At 55.0% G+C, this 11,494-nt stretch overlaps 2 protein-coding genes across 2 annotated transcripts; both read left to right on the top strand.

The window, feature by feature from the left end:
• Positions 1-216: 216 nt before the first annotated feature.
• On the top strand, positions 217-6,341 carry EMWEY_00040690 (hypothetical protein, conserved; the record flags this gene model as incomplete). The annotated part of the gene is made up of 16 exons (XM_013482590.1): positions 217-1,103; positions 1,355-1,467; positions 1,959-2,239; positions 2,383-2,598; positions 2,758-2,846; positions 3,050-3,113; positions 3,235-3,489; positions 3,657-3,703; positions 3,905-3,938; positions 4,130-4,168; positions 4,288-4,315; positions 4,470-4,669; positions 4,815-4,874; positions 5,230-5,367; positions 5,467-5,550; positions 5,724-6,341. The coding sequence occupies 16 exons, from the start codon at positions 217-219 to the stop codon at positions 6,339-6,341; spliced, it is 3,153 nt and encodes a 1,050-aa protein (XP_013338044.1).
• Positions 6,342-7,562: 1,221 nt separating this feature from the next.
• Positions 7,563-11,355, top strand: EMWEY_00040700 (Ubiquitin carboxyl-terminal hydrolase , related; the record flags this gene model as incomplete). Its single annotated transcript, XM_013482591.1, has 2 exons — positions 7,563-10,199; positions 10,471-11,355. 2 exons carry the CDS (start codon positions 7,563-7,565, stop codon positions 11,353-11,355), a joined length of 3,522 nt encoding a protein of 1,173 aa, XP_013338045.1.
• Positions 11,356-11,494: the final 139 nt, after the last annotated feature.

Genomic DNA, 11,494 nt, shown 5'->3' on the forward strand with positions numbered 1-11,494 from the left:
ATCTACAGCGAAACTTCTTTATCTGTAACACATTTGCTTCTCCCTTCGCTGCAGCTAACGGAGCGCCAGCTGCAGCAGCAGCCTCCTTACTCAGGCTGCTCGTACGCGTGCACTTGCTGCTGCAGCAACAGCAGCACCAGCGCAAAAACAGCAACAGCAACAGCGCCACCAGCAGCAGCAGCACACCCGTCAAATGGCCGCTAGCGCGATAGCAGCATGGCGCAGTCTGACTGTGGGGAATGTTCCTCCATAAAGCGCAGGACTGGCTGCAGCAACAGCAACAGCAGCAGCAGGAACAGCAGCAGGAACAGCAGCAGCAGCAAACCCAACATCAATCCTCGTGGGCCTTCTTGCTGCGCCTCCCCGTTGCGTTCAGATGCGCAGCCGTCCATCAGTCACCGCAGTAGCAACTGCAGCAACAGCAGCAGCAACAGCAGCAGCAGCAGCAGCAGCAGCAGCAGCGCAGCAACAGCAGCAGATGGGCAGCTGCCCAACTTGTTATCCTCCATAGCAGGCCTTTCAATAAGAAAACTGTCGCAGCAGCCAGGGTCTCTCCATCGGTCTGCTGCTGCTGCTGCTGCTGCAGGGCGCAGCTTCCTGCAAAAGCTCCCTGCAGCAGCAGCAGGTACAGCAACACCTGCTGAAGCAACGAAGGATACAGCAGCAGAAGCAGGTGCAGCAGCAGCAGCAGCAGCAGTAGCAGCAGTAGCAGCAGCAGATGCTGCTGCTGCCTGTCCTGATTCCTCGCGTAGGCCTCCTACAGTTGTTTTGTCACACAGGGCAGCCTGCTTGAAGCAGGAGCAGCAGCAGCAGCAGGAGCAGCAGCAGCAGCAGCAGCAACAGCAACAGCAGCAGGAGGATCATTACGATGAGAAGAAGCATCATTATAATAAGCATCATCATCATGCTCATCATCAGCAGAAGAAGGAGCAACAGCAACAGCAACAGCAGCAGCAGCAGCAGCAGCGTCTACAGAAACTGCAGCAGCAGCTACGTTCTCTTGGATACCCTGAGGAATTAGCAGCAGCAAACTCCCAACTTGTTGCTCATTTATTGTCTGATTTAATTAAATCTGTTGGCAACTTTAGAGCTCTTATACTCAGGTCTGCTGCTGCTGCTGCTGCTGCTGCTGCTGCTGCTGCTGCTGCTCGTGCTGTCGATGCTCGTGATGCTGATATTCTGTTGTTGATGTGCTGCTGTTGTCGTAGTTCTCCTCCTGTGCAACTTGCTGCTGCTGCTGCTGCTGCTGCTGCTAGTTGGTGCTGTTTGTTCGATGGTTTGCTGCTGCTGAATTGCTGCTGCTCCTTCAATTGCTGCTGCTGCTGCTGCTTCGGTTGCTGCGTAAACACCTCAGGTATAGGGAGCTGCAGCAGCGCCTGCATGAAGCGAATGCTGCTGCTGCTGCTGCACAGCAGCAGCAGCAGCAGAACGAGGAACACAAGGCTTATGGAGCCTGTCTACAGCAGAGTGCTGCAGCAGCAGATCAAGGAGCAGCAGCATGCGCACGAAGGCAAGATATTAGCTGCTGCTTTTGCTGCTGCTACTGTTGCTGTTGCTAGTATTTCTGCTATTTGTGCTGCTGTTGCTGCTGCTACTGCTGCTGCAGTAGTGGTTTGCTGCTGCTGTTGCCTGTTTGCTGGTTGTTGCTGCTCCTGCTATTTGAGTTGCTGTCTCTGCTGCTACTCTTTGCTGCTGCCTTGTTGTGCTGCTGCTGTTGCTGCTGCAGCCTGCCACATATTGACGCAGAGGAAGACATCCGTACGTTTGCTGCTGCTGCTGTGCACGGAGAATTCAGCAACACTGCAGCAGTAGCAGCCGCAGCTGCTGCCCTTTGCCCTTGCTGCTGCTGCTGCTGCTGTTGGCTGCAGTGTTCCTTCGGTCACCGCTTCGTCAATTTGCTGCAGGGGTCTCCGTTGCTGCTGCTGCATCTGTTGCTGCTCTGTTTGCTGCTGCTTCAGGGGACGCAGCAACTGCTGCTGAGCTGCTGCGGCAGGCCAGGCGTGAATGTGAGCTGCTGCAGCAGCAGCTGCAGCGCCAGCAGCAAAACTACGAGCGGGAGCTTGCCGAACTCTATGAGCAGCAGCAACAGCAGCAGCAGAAGGAGAAGCAAGACGGAGGAGCAGCAGCAGCAGCAGAGCTGCGCGATTTGTTGGACGCGAAGGAAAAGGAGTTGCTGCGCCTAAAGAAGGACTTCAATGCGCTGAAGCAGCAGCAGCAGCAGCAGCAGGAGCAGCAGCAAGTGCGGCAGCTGTACAGACACCGCAGCAGCAGTTTGCTCCCCTTTGCTGCATTTATACGTGCTGTGCTGGTTCCCCCTACTACCTGCTGTTGCTGCTGACAATCCTGCTGCTGGTGCTGTTTCTTCTGCTGCTGCTGCTGCAGGAGTTGCGTTCTGCTGGCGCACCGAGCAGCGCTGACAGCAGCAAGAAGCCACAAGGCCGCAGCAGCTCCTCCCGCTGCAGCAGCAACAGCAGCAGCCGCAGCAGCAGCAGCAAGAGTTCCATCGTGCTGCGAGGCCTCCCTTGTCCTGCTGCAGCAGAACGCCGCACGCTGCTGCAGCGCTGCTGCTCACTCCAGAGACAGCTAAAGGATGCGCAGGTAGGACGGAGCAGCAGCTATAGCAGCAGAAGCAGAAGCAGCAGCAACTGCAGCACTCTATGGTGCTATACAACAATAGCCCAATATATTACTGCCACACCAGCTATGTGCTGCTGCTGCTCTGTGTTGTTGTTGCTGCTGCTGCTACCGTTGCTGCAGGCAGAAAAGGAAGAAGTTGCTGCTGAGCTGCAGCAATGGATAGAAAGGACATCAAGGGCAGAGGCTGCGCTGCAGCAAAAAGAAGAGAGGTGCGTATACACCTGAGGAATAAAAGTTTTATTTGCTTGTGCATGCATCTCCTTGCTGCTGTTTGTTTCCTTATTTGTCTCCTTTTGTCTCTCTTTGTTTACCATTTCTTTTATCTGCTTTTGTTTATCCTTCTTAGTAAATGACCGTGGATGTGCTGCTGCTGCTGCCGTTGCTGTGTCTGCTGCTGCTGCTGCTTCTACAGGACATCTGAATCTAAAAAGGAAGAAGAGGGGCAGCGGCAGAAGAGTTCTGCTGAGAAGCTGCAGGTGCAGTGCAGCAGCAGCAGCAGCAGCAGAAGTAGCATCAACAGCAGCAGCAGCACCAGCAGCAGCAGCAATAGCAGCCCACGTCAATATATTTACGTTTCTCTGTGCTGCGCCTCTGCAGGCTGAGGAGCAGGAGCAAAGGCTCTTGCTGCAGCAGAAGCAGCAGCAGCAGCAGCAGCAAATTGAGCAGCTGCAGCAGCAGCTAAAGACTGAACGCCTACGCAGCGAAGAGATGAGGAAAACATTCTTAGAGCTGCAGGCAGCAAGCGAGGCTGCGCAGCAGCACGCTGCCTTGCTTCTGGAGCAGCAGCAGCAGCGCGAGCAGCAGCAACAACAGCAGATGCAACAACAGCAGCAACGCAACTGCCCCACTTGTGTACGCCACGGCAACACAGGCAAAAGCACAAGCACCAGCAGCAAAACGCGCAGCAGCACCAAGAACGTGCAGCAGCAGCAGCAGCAGCAGCAGCACGCATGCATGCATTGTTGGGTTTACACTTTTAGCAATGTATCTGTGCTGCTTGTCTTGCTGTGATGCCTCAGGCTGCTGCTGCTGCTGGGCAAGGCGGAGCTGCTGCTGCTGCTACAGCGTAAGCCTAGTTGTGTTCTTGGCATTTGCCTCCACTCGCCAAACAGCTGCAGTTGCTGCTGCTGCAGTTGCTGCTGCCGTTGCTGCTGCTGCAACTGCCGCTGTCCTGGCTATCTTATACACTGGTGTGATGCAGCTACCCCTGCTACTTCTAATGCTGCTGGTGTTGCGTGTGCTGCTGCTGCTGCTGCTGCTGCCTCAGAGAGCAACAGAAAACTTCCAGTGAAGATGCTGATGTAAGTATGAAGTCTTCAATCCCCATAGATTGGGTTTTAGGGTTTAGGGTTTATAGCCTAGGGTTTAGGGTTTAGGGTTTGTAGCCTAGGGTTTAGGGTTTTATTACAAGCTGTTGAATACGGAGGACTGGAGTTAAGGGTTTAGGGTTTAGATGCAAACTCTTCGTGTTTGTTTGTGTGTTGCTGTACAGACACTGGATAAGGTTGAGGCGCTGCAGGCAGAACTAGCAGTAAGCAGCAAACGCAATAGATGCTGATGCTGCTGCTGCTGTTCCTATCGTTGCTGCTGCTGCTACTGGTGCTGCTGCTATCGTTCATGTTGCTGTTGTTGCTGCTGCTGCGGCTGCAGGCAACACGGCGGGAGTTGCATCTTTCAGGTTAGTTTGCTGCTGCTGTACTAGAGGAAAGTGCAACTCTTTGCTGCTGCGTTTCAGCAGCAGCAGCAGGACGGGCAGCTGTTGTTGTTGCTGCTCCTGCAGCAACAGCGAATCCCATGGCTGCTGCTGCTGCTGCTGTTATCTCTGTTCTTAGAGGTGGCCTTACGCCTGGAGCAAGAGAAGCAGCGCAGCAGCAACGCAAGTCCCAAGTCTCCCATGGTGCAGCAGCAGCAGCAATTGCAGCAGCAATTGCAGCAGCTAAAGCTGCAGCACCAGCAGCAGCTGCAAGTAGAGCAGCACCTCCGCTCTCAGGTCGAGATGCAGGCGATGTCTATTGCAGAGCACCGCCAGACTGTCCGTATCTAGGGTTTAGGGTTTAGGGTTTGCATACAGGGTTTAAGGTTTAGTGCTACCTGTAGCAGGCAGTGTCCTCTCTGCACTACTTTCAGCAACAGCAGCTGCTGCTGTTATTACTGTTGCTGCTGTTGCTGCTATGCAGGTAGCTGAGTTGCAGCAGCAACTGATTGAAGCGGAATCTGCGCGGGCAAGGAATGCCGAGGTGGGGAGCAGAAACCGCTTGTGCTGCAGCAGCAACAGCTGCTGCAGCAACGGCTGCTGCAGCAACTGGTGCTGCACTATTCAATTCTGCTTCTCGCGTTGATGGAACGTGTGCGGTCGGTGCTGCAGTTGTTTCTTTTGCTGTAGTTGCTGCTTCTGCTGCTGCTGCTGCTGCTGTTCTCCTGCAGGCTGAGCGGCTAGTCCAGAGACAGCATATTGAATTCCTAGAAGCAAAGACACAGGCAAGTTTGTGTAACCATTGCTGCTGCTGCTGCTGCTGCTGCTTCTACTCTTGTCGCTGCCATAGTGCTCTTAGCAACACTGCTGCATGTGCTGCTGCTGCTGCTGCTGCACAGGCAGTGTCCATTTTAGAAGTGGAGAAGCGAAAGGCTGAAGAATCTATCGAGCTGCTGCAACAGCAACTGCAGCAGAGCCAGCAGCAGCAGCTGCAGCTGCAGCAACTGTTGGAGCAAGCTAACGCAGGAGTAACTGAAGTACGCGCCGCTGCCGCTGCTGCTGCTTCTTGTGCTGCTGATCGTGCTGCTCGGATTGGGTAGTTGACGGTCTTTTCTATGTATTCTGTGCGGTTGCAGCTTCGCATGCAGCAGCAGCAACAACAACAAAAGCAACAACAGCAGCAGCAGCGCCAGCAGCAAACGGAGGAGCTCGTAGCTCACGTAAGTACTCCTGCTCCCATCCTGTGCTGCACCTGCTGCAGGGCAGGAAGGACAATCTTGCGTAGCCCCTCTGCAGTCTTCGAGAGCAGCACCAGCAGCAGTAAAAGCAAGAGCAGCAGCTGCAATCGCAGCAGCTGCAGCAGCTGCTCTGTATATGCAATGTGCTGCTGCAGCTGACACTCGTGCATGCCGAGGCGCTGCAGCGAGAGGAAGCACTCAAGGTAGAAAATGCAGAACTGCAGGTTAGTCGGAAGCAGCAGCAGCAACTGCAACAGCAACAACAGAAGCAGCATCACCAGCAGGAACAGCAACAGCAGCAGCAACGCCAGCAGGAACAGCAACAGCAGCAGGAACAGCAACCCAAGCAGCAACACCAGAGGGAGAAGCAGCATCAGGAACACAAACGGCATTACACGGCTCAGAATGAGCTTTATGCTTATTTGCGGTCCATTCTGCTGCTGTGTACGCTGCTGTTGATGCTGCTGCTGCTGCTGCAGGCTGAGCTGCAGCAGCACGAGAGGCAGCTGCACGCTGCTGCAACAGAGCTCGAAGCAAGAACACGGCGTTGTCTACAAGCTGAGAAAGACAACGAGGGTTTAATAGACAAGCTGGATACCCTTGCTGCTGCTCTTGCTGCCCGTGCTGCAGCAGAAGACGCAGGCGCAGCGCCTGCAGCATCAACTGCAGCAGCCGCTGCCGTCCCTCAGTCCCCATTCTCTCGCCTGCAGCAGCAGCAGCAGCAAGCTGCTCGTAGCACCTCCACGTATTTCGGTCGCGCACTTCACTTATAATGGATGGCAGCCCCAGCTGCTGCTGCTGCAGTTGCAGCAGCAGTTGTTGCTGCTGCTAGTCATAGGGAGTTCCCACCACTGCATAGGGGACAGTAGTGTTAGTTGAGGTGTACGTACACCGCGTAGTGTACTGCCAACGGCGTGGCCAGAGCGCTTTGTTGCTGCTCCATTTGCTGCTGCTGTAACTGCATCAGCAGCAGCAGCAGCAACAGGTTTCAAGGGCCTCCACGGGGCGGACCCGGCAGGCTATATATCCGTTGCCACCGCTGGGGTGTATAGGCAGGTTTTAGTGAATAAGAAGGATTTCTTTCTGTTTATTTTTATTACGCATGCAGTTTAATTTAATCAATTAATTTAATTAAAAAATAAAAGAGAGCAACAGACACGCAGCGGCCCCCCACGCCTCCTTGAAGGCAACAACAGGAGGTAGTAGGTCGGCCTGGAGACCTGCTGCTGCTGCTGCAGCAGCAGCAGCAGATATCTCCCAGACAAGCGGGCATTCAATTATTAAGGAAAGAGACACTTCCTGCTGCTGCTGATGCAGCAGCATACTGCAGACACGCAAGCACATGCAAGCAGGGGCCTCCTTCGATACTGTTGCTGCTGCGGCTCCAGCAGCTGCTGCACTGCTGCTGCTACTTAGCAGCAGCAGAAGCGGCTGCTGTTCACCACTTCTGTCGTAAGGTGTAGAGTTTTCGTTTGCCTGTGCTGCTGCTGCAGCAGCAACTCACCACAACGGCAGCAGCAGCGGCAGCAGCAAACCCTCTGCAGTAGTAACCACAGCGGCTTGGGGGTGGCAGTCAGCAGGTAAGACGCAGGAGAAAATTGCAGCTGCTGCAGAAGCAGTGGCTGCTGCCACAGCTGTTGCTGCGGCTGCTGCTGCTGCAACTGCTACCGCTTCTGCTGCTGCTGCTGCTGGTACGCACATAAAGGCCCTGCCGGGTAGCAGCCTATTTCAGACGGGCAAGGAAGAAACGTCTACGCGCTGCACTGTTTATACGCTGCAGTTGCCACTAACAGCAGCAGAAGCAGCAGCCGCAGCTACGGATGGGCCCTGCAGGCAGGTGGGTGTCTGCTGCAGTAGCTCACAGGTGATTGGAAGCATGGCTTCCCTACGTATGGCGGGAAGCCACAGCAGCAGCAACAACAACAATAGCAGCAACACCAGTAGCAGCAGCAGCAGCAGCACTACTGTCACCGCTACACCGGGATATTTCAGCAATGGCCTCTGTACCGCAACAGCAGCAGCCATCGCCACCTGCAGCGCATCCGGCAGCTGCAGGTGTGCTGCCTTCCCTCGATACATGCAGCAGCAGCAGGAACAGCAGCTGCAGCAGCAGCAAGACGGAGGGAGCGTTGGCTGTATGCCTAGACACAAGCAGTATGACAGGAGCGGCGCACAACGCAGCAGCACCACCACAACCTGCAGCAGCAGTACTGCGGGCTGCAGCATCAGCACCAGTAGCTGCAGCAACACCTCCAGTAGCTGCAGCAGCACCACCACGACCTGCAGCACTAGCACCAGGAGCTGGATCAGCAGTACCGCGAGGTGCAGCAGCAGTAGCAGAAAATGCCGCTACCTGTGGTTACTTTGTGCAACAGCAAGGCCTGCAGCAGCGTGAAATGGCCATAGAGGTTCTGCCTGCAGCTCCCGCTGCAGTTGCTGCAGCAGCAGCAGTAAGAGAGCTCGCTAATAGCAACGGCGGCGGCAGCAGTAACAGCAGCAGCAGCAGCATGTCCAGTTGTGTACCGAAGGGACGGCAACATTTCACGACAGCTGCTGCAGCAGCACAGTCAGCAGCAGTACAACGTGCTACGACAGCAGCAGCAGCAGGACCTGCTACTATAGCAGCAGCAGCACACTCGGCAGGAGCAGAAAGTACTCCTGCAGCAGCAGCGGGGACAGCCGTAACAGCCGTAGGAGATCCAACGAAGTCTACAGCAGCAACAGCAGCAGCAACAGCAGACACTTATACTGCAGCCCCCAGTATTCGTTCTTATTGCGCCCAAGCAGCAGCAGCGCCGAGGGACTCTCCTGCTGCTGCGCCTGTTGCTGTGCCTGCTGCTGCGCCTACTGCTGCATCTAATGCTGCAAAAACAGCAGAGAAGGCAGGCATGTTCACCACCTTCACAGACAGCAGTGTATCTGCTGCAGCAACGGCATTAGCACGTGCAGCAGCAGGAACGGCAACAGCAGCAAGAGGATATGTTGAAGCGCGGGGGAGTGGAGAGGACGCGATGCACGTTGATGGGGAGTTCCCGATGAATGCAGCAGCAGCAGCAACAACAACAACAGAAGCAACAACAACAGCAGCAACAACACCAGCAGAAACAACAGCAACTGCAGCAACTGCAGCAACAGCAGCTAGGGTGGCAATGGTAACACCTACAGACCGCACAACGCAGAAGCTTGAGCAGCAGCCATTAGGAGCAGCTGTATCAGCAGCAGCAGCAGCAGCAGGTAAAGCAGCAGCAGTAACAACAGGAGCGGCAGCAGCAGCACCATCCCCACCAAATTCCCGTCCGCTCCGACGTCGTGCATCGCCTGAGCAGCAGCAAGAGCATCAGCAGCAACCGGACCAACCGCAGCAACAACAATACCAGCAGCAGCAGCAGCAGCAGCAGCAGCAGCAGTGTTGGTTTAGCGATGTTTTGTTTGCTTACAACTTGCGCGTTGGATTTTCAGTGCCAAGAGATGTCCACCAAGAGAGTCATCCTCTCTCTCTATATGGTATGGGGGAATTTAAGAGCGGGCTATGGGGTAAGGGCAGCAGCAGCAGCAAGAGCAGCAGCAGCAGCAGCAGAGATGCCCGAAAGCTGAGGGATCCGCAACAAACGGACAGCCAGCTGGCCAGCAGTGTGCGTTGGTTTTCTGCGTGCTGCAGACAGCAGCAACAGCAACAACAGCAACAGCTGGATGGTGCCAGCAGCAGCGCGAACACTGCTGGCGTCCTTCCGCAGCAGCAGCAGCAACAGCAACAGCAGCAGCAGGAGGACTGCCTGCAGGGATGCTTGCTGCGATCTGGCCGGTATGTGGGACTCGAGAACTTGGGAGCAACTTGTTATATGAATGTCTTTATACAGGCGCTGTACATGAATGTACACTTCAGGCAGGCGCTGCTGCTGCTGCCAACACTGCAGCAGCTGCAGCAAGCGGAGCAGCGGCAAGGCAGACAGGCTACCAAACAGGCTACTACCCCTGTAATATGCGTGGACGATGACGTTGAAACGCAGCAGCAGCAACAACAACAGCAGCAGCAGCAACAACTGCAGCAAAGCGGGGACGTAATGCCTGTGAAGGGAGCAGTGCCGCAGAAGCAGCACGAGGTGATCGTGCAACAACAGCTGCTGCTGCAGCAAGCTGCTGCTACAGGAAGTGCGTCGCCGACCTCTGGGAGAACTGAGGGGATACGCAAAGCTGCAGCAGATGACCGAACAGCAGCAACAACAGCAACAGCAACAGCAACAGGAAATGCACCTGAAGCTGCTTCCTCCACGGGCGCAGTGCGCGCTAGTGGAGGCCACGAGGACGCTTCGGGCGTGTCTATAATTTCTTCGATAGGGGCATCGAAAGATGGTACAAACAGCAGCAGGAGCAGTAGCAGCAGTAGCAGCACCACAGACAGCACAAAGCCGGCTGCTAGTGGTGTAAGTGCTGCTGCGGCGGCTGCTGCAGACAGCCGTTCATGGGCCTTAGATGAGGCTACAGCTGCTGCTGCTTGCAAGTGGCTGTGCAGCAGCAGGTATGCACTTGTAGCCGAGCTGCAGCGGATCTTCGCTCTGCTGCAGTGCGGTGTACAGGCAGCTCTTAGGCCAGAGTCTCTGGCTGATTTGTTGGCGGACGACTTCTCCTGTCAGGTAGGCTGCTCCTACTTTTGCTGTTGCTGTGGTGGTTCTCTGGCGTGAGAATCTGCAAGGCAATTTGGTGCTGCTGCTGTTCGCTGCTGCTGCTGTTTCGGATACATTATCAGCGGCAGCAGCAGCAGCACGAGTGTAGTTTCTGATGTTTTAATTGCAGCTTTTGCTTAGGCGTTGATTGGGAGACTGGTGTAGACAGCTTGTGCTGCTGATGCTGCCTTAGCTGCTGCTTCTGTCCTAACTGTTGCTGCTGCTGCTTCTGCTGCTTCAGGAGGATGCAAACGAGCTGCAGCATCGTCTGCTGGAGATGTTGGAAGCTGAGTTGGGGGGTGTCAACAGCCCCTGGAATTTCTTGCCTTCGCTCTTTAGGGGAGCGCATCTGCAGGCAGTTTGCTGCCGCAGCTGCGGATACACCGGACTGCGGGAAGAAACATTTTATCAGCTTAGCTGCAGCCACAAGAGCGAAAGGAAGAACGTCAGGGAAGACAAAGGCCAGCAGCATACTGCAGCAGCGGCTGCTGCCGCTGCTGCTGCTGCCGCTGCTGCTGCGGGAGCCAGCGACGCATTCGATCCGAAGCACCAAATTTACATGCAGCAGCATGCAGCGGGCGACCGACGTGCAGGAACCAAAAGGGAACGGGGGGGAGCAACGAAGAGCAATGCTGCCCATCAGCAGCAGCTGCTGCAGCAAGCGATCCCGGGTTGGGGTATGGATCTCGTTATGCCTTCTGCGGTTTCTCCTGTGGGTTTGGCGCCTACACTTTCCCCTCCAGCATCTTCATTCCCATCATTATCATCGTCGTCAGCAGCAGCACCAGCACCACCAGCAACACCAGCAGCACCAGCAGCTGAGCGCAGCAGCTGGCGACTAGGGGAGGACTTGGCGCGGCAGTTTCAGCGGACAGAGCAGCTGCGAGGAGATGCAAAGTATTTCTGCCCTCAGTGCGGCGACAAGCGAGAAGCGCGGAAGCGGCTGCAGTTGTCGCTGCTGCCTCCATACCTGCAAGTTAGTGTCACAAAGAGAAACACGAAGGAAAACACCAGAACGCATGCAAGCAGACACAGCGACACAGAAAGTAGCAGCATTTGCACAACTTGCTCGTCGTTACTTTATTCTCTTCTTTATCTTCTAATCATCATAACTTTCTTACTCTAATCACCATCTTACCATCTTCTTACCATTGTCATCATCTTATCATCATAATCACCCTCTTCTTGTCTTTATCTTATCCGTATCAGTTTCTTACTATCACTTCCTCAACGCCATATATATATATATATATATATATATATAT

Source organism: Eimeria maxima, genomic scaffold (assembly GCF_000499605.1).
Source record: "Eimeria maxima Weybridge genomic scaffold, Emw_scaff675, whole genome shotgun sequence".
In the NCBI taxonomy this organism is placed as follows: Eukaryota; Apicomplexa; class Conoidasida; order Eucoccidiorida; family Eimeriidae; genus Eimeria; species Eimeria maxima.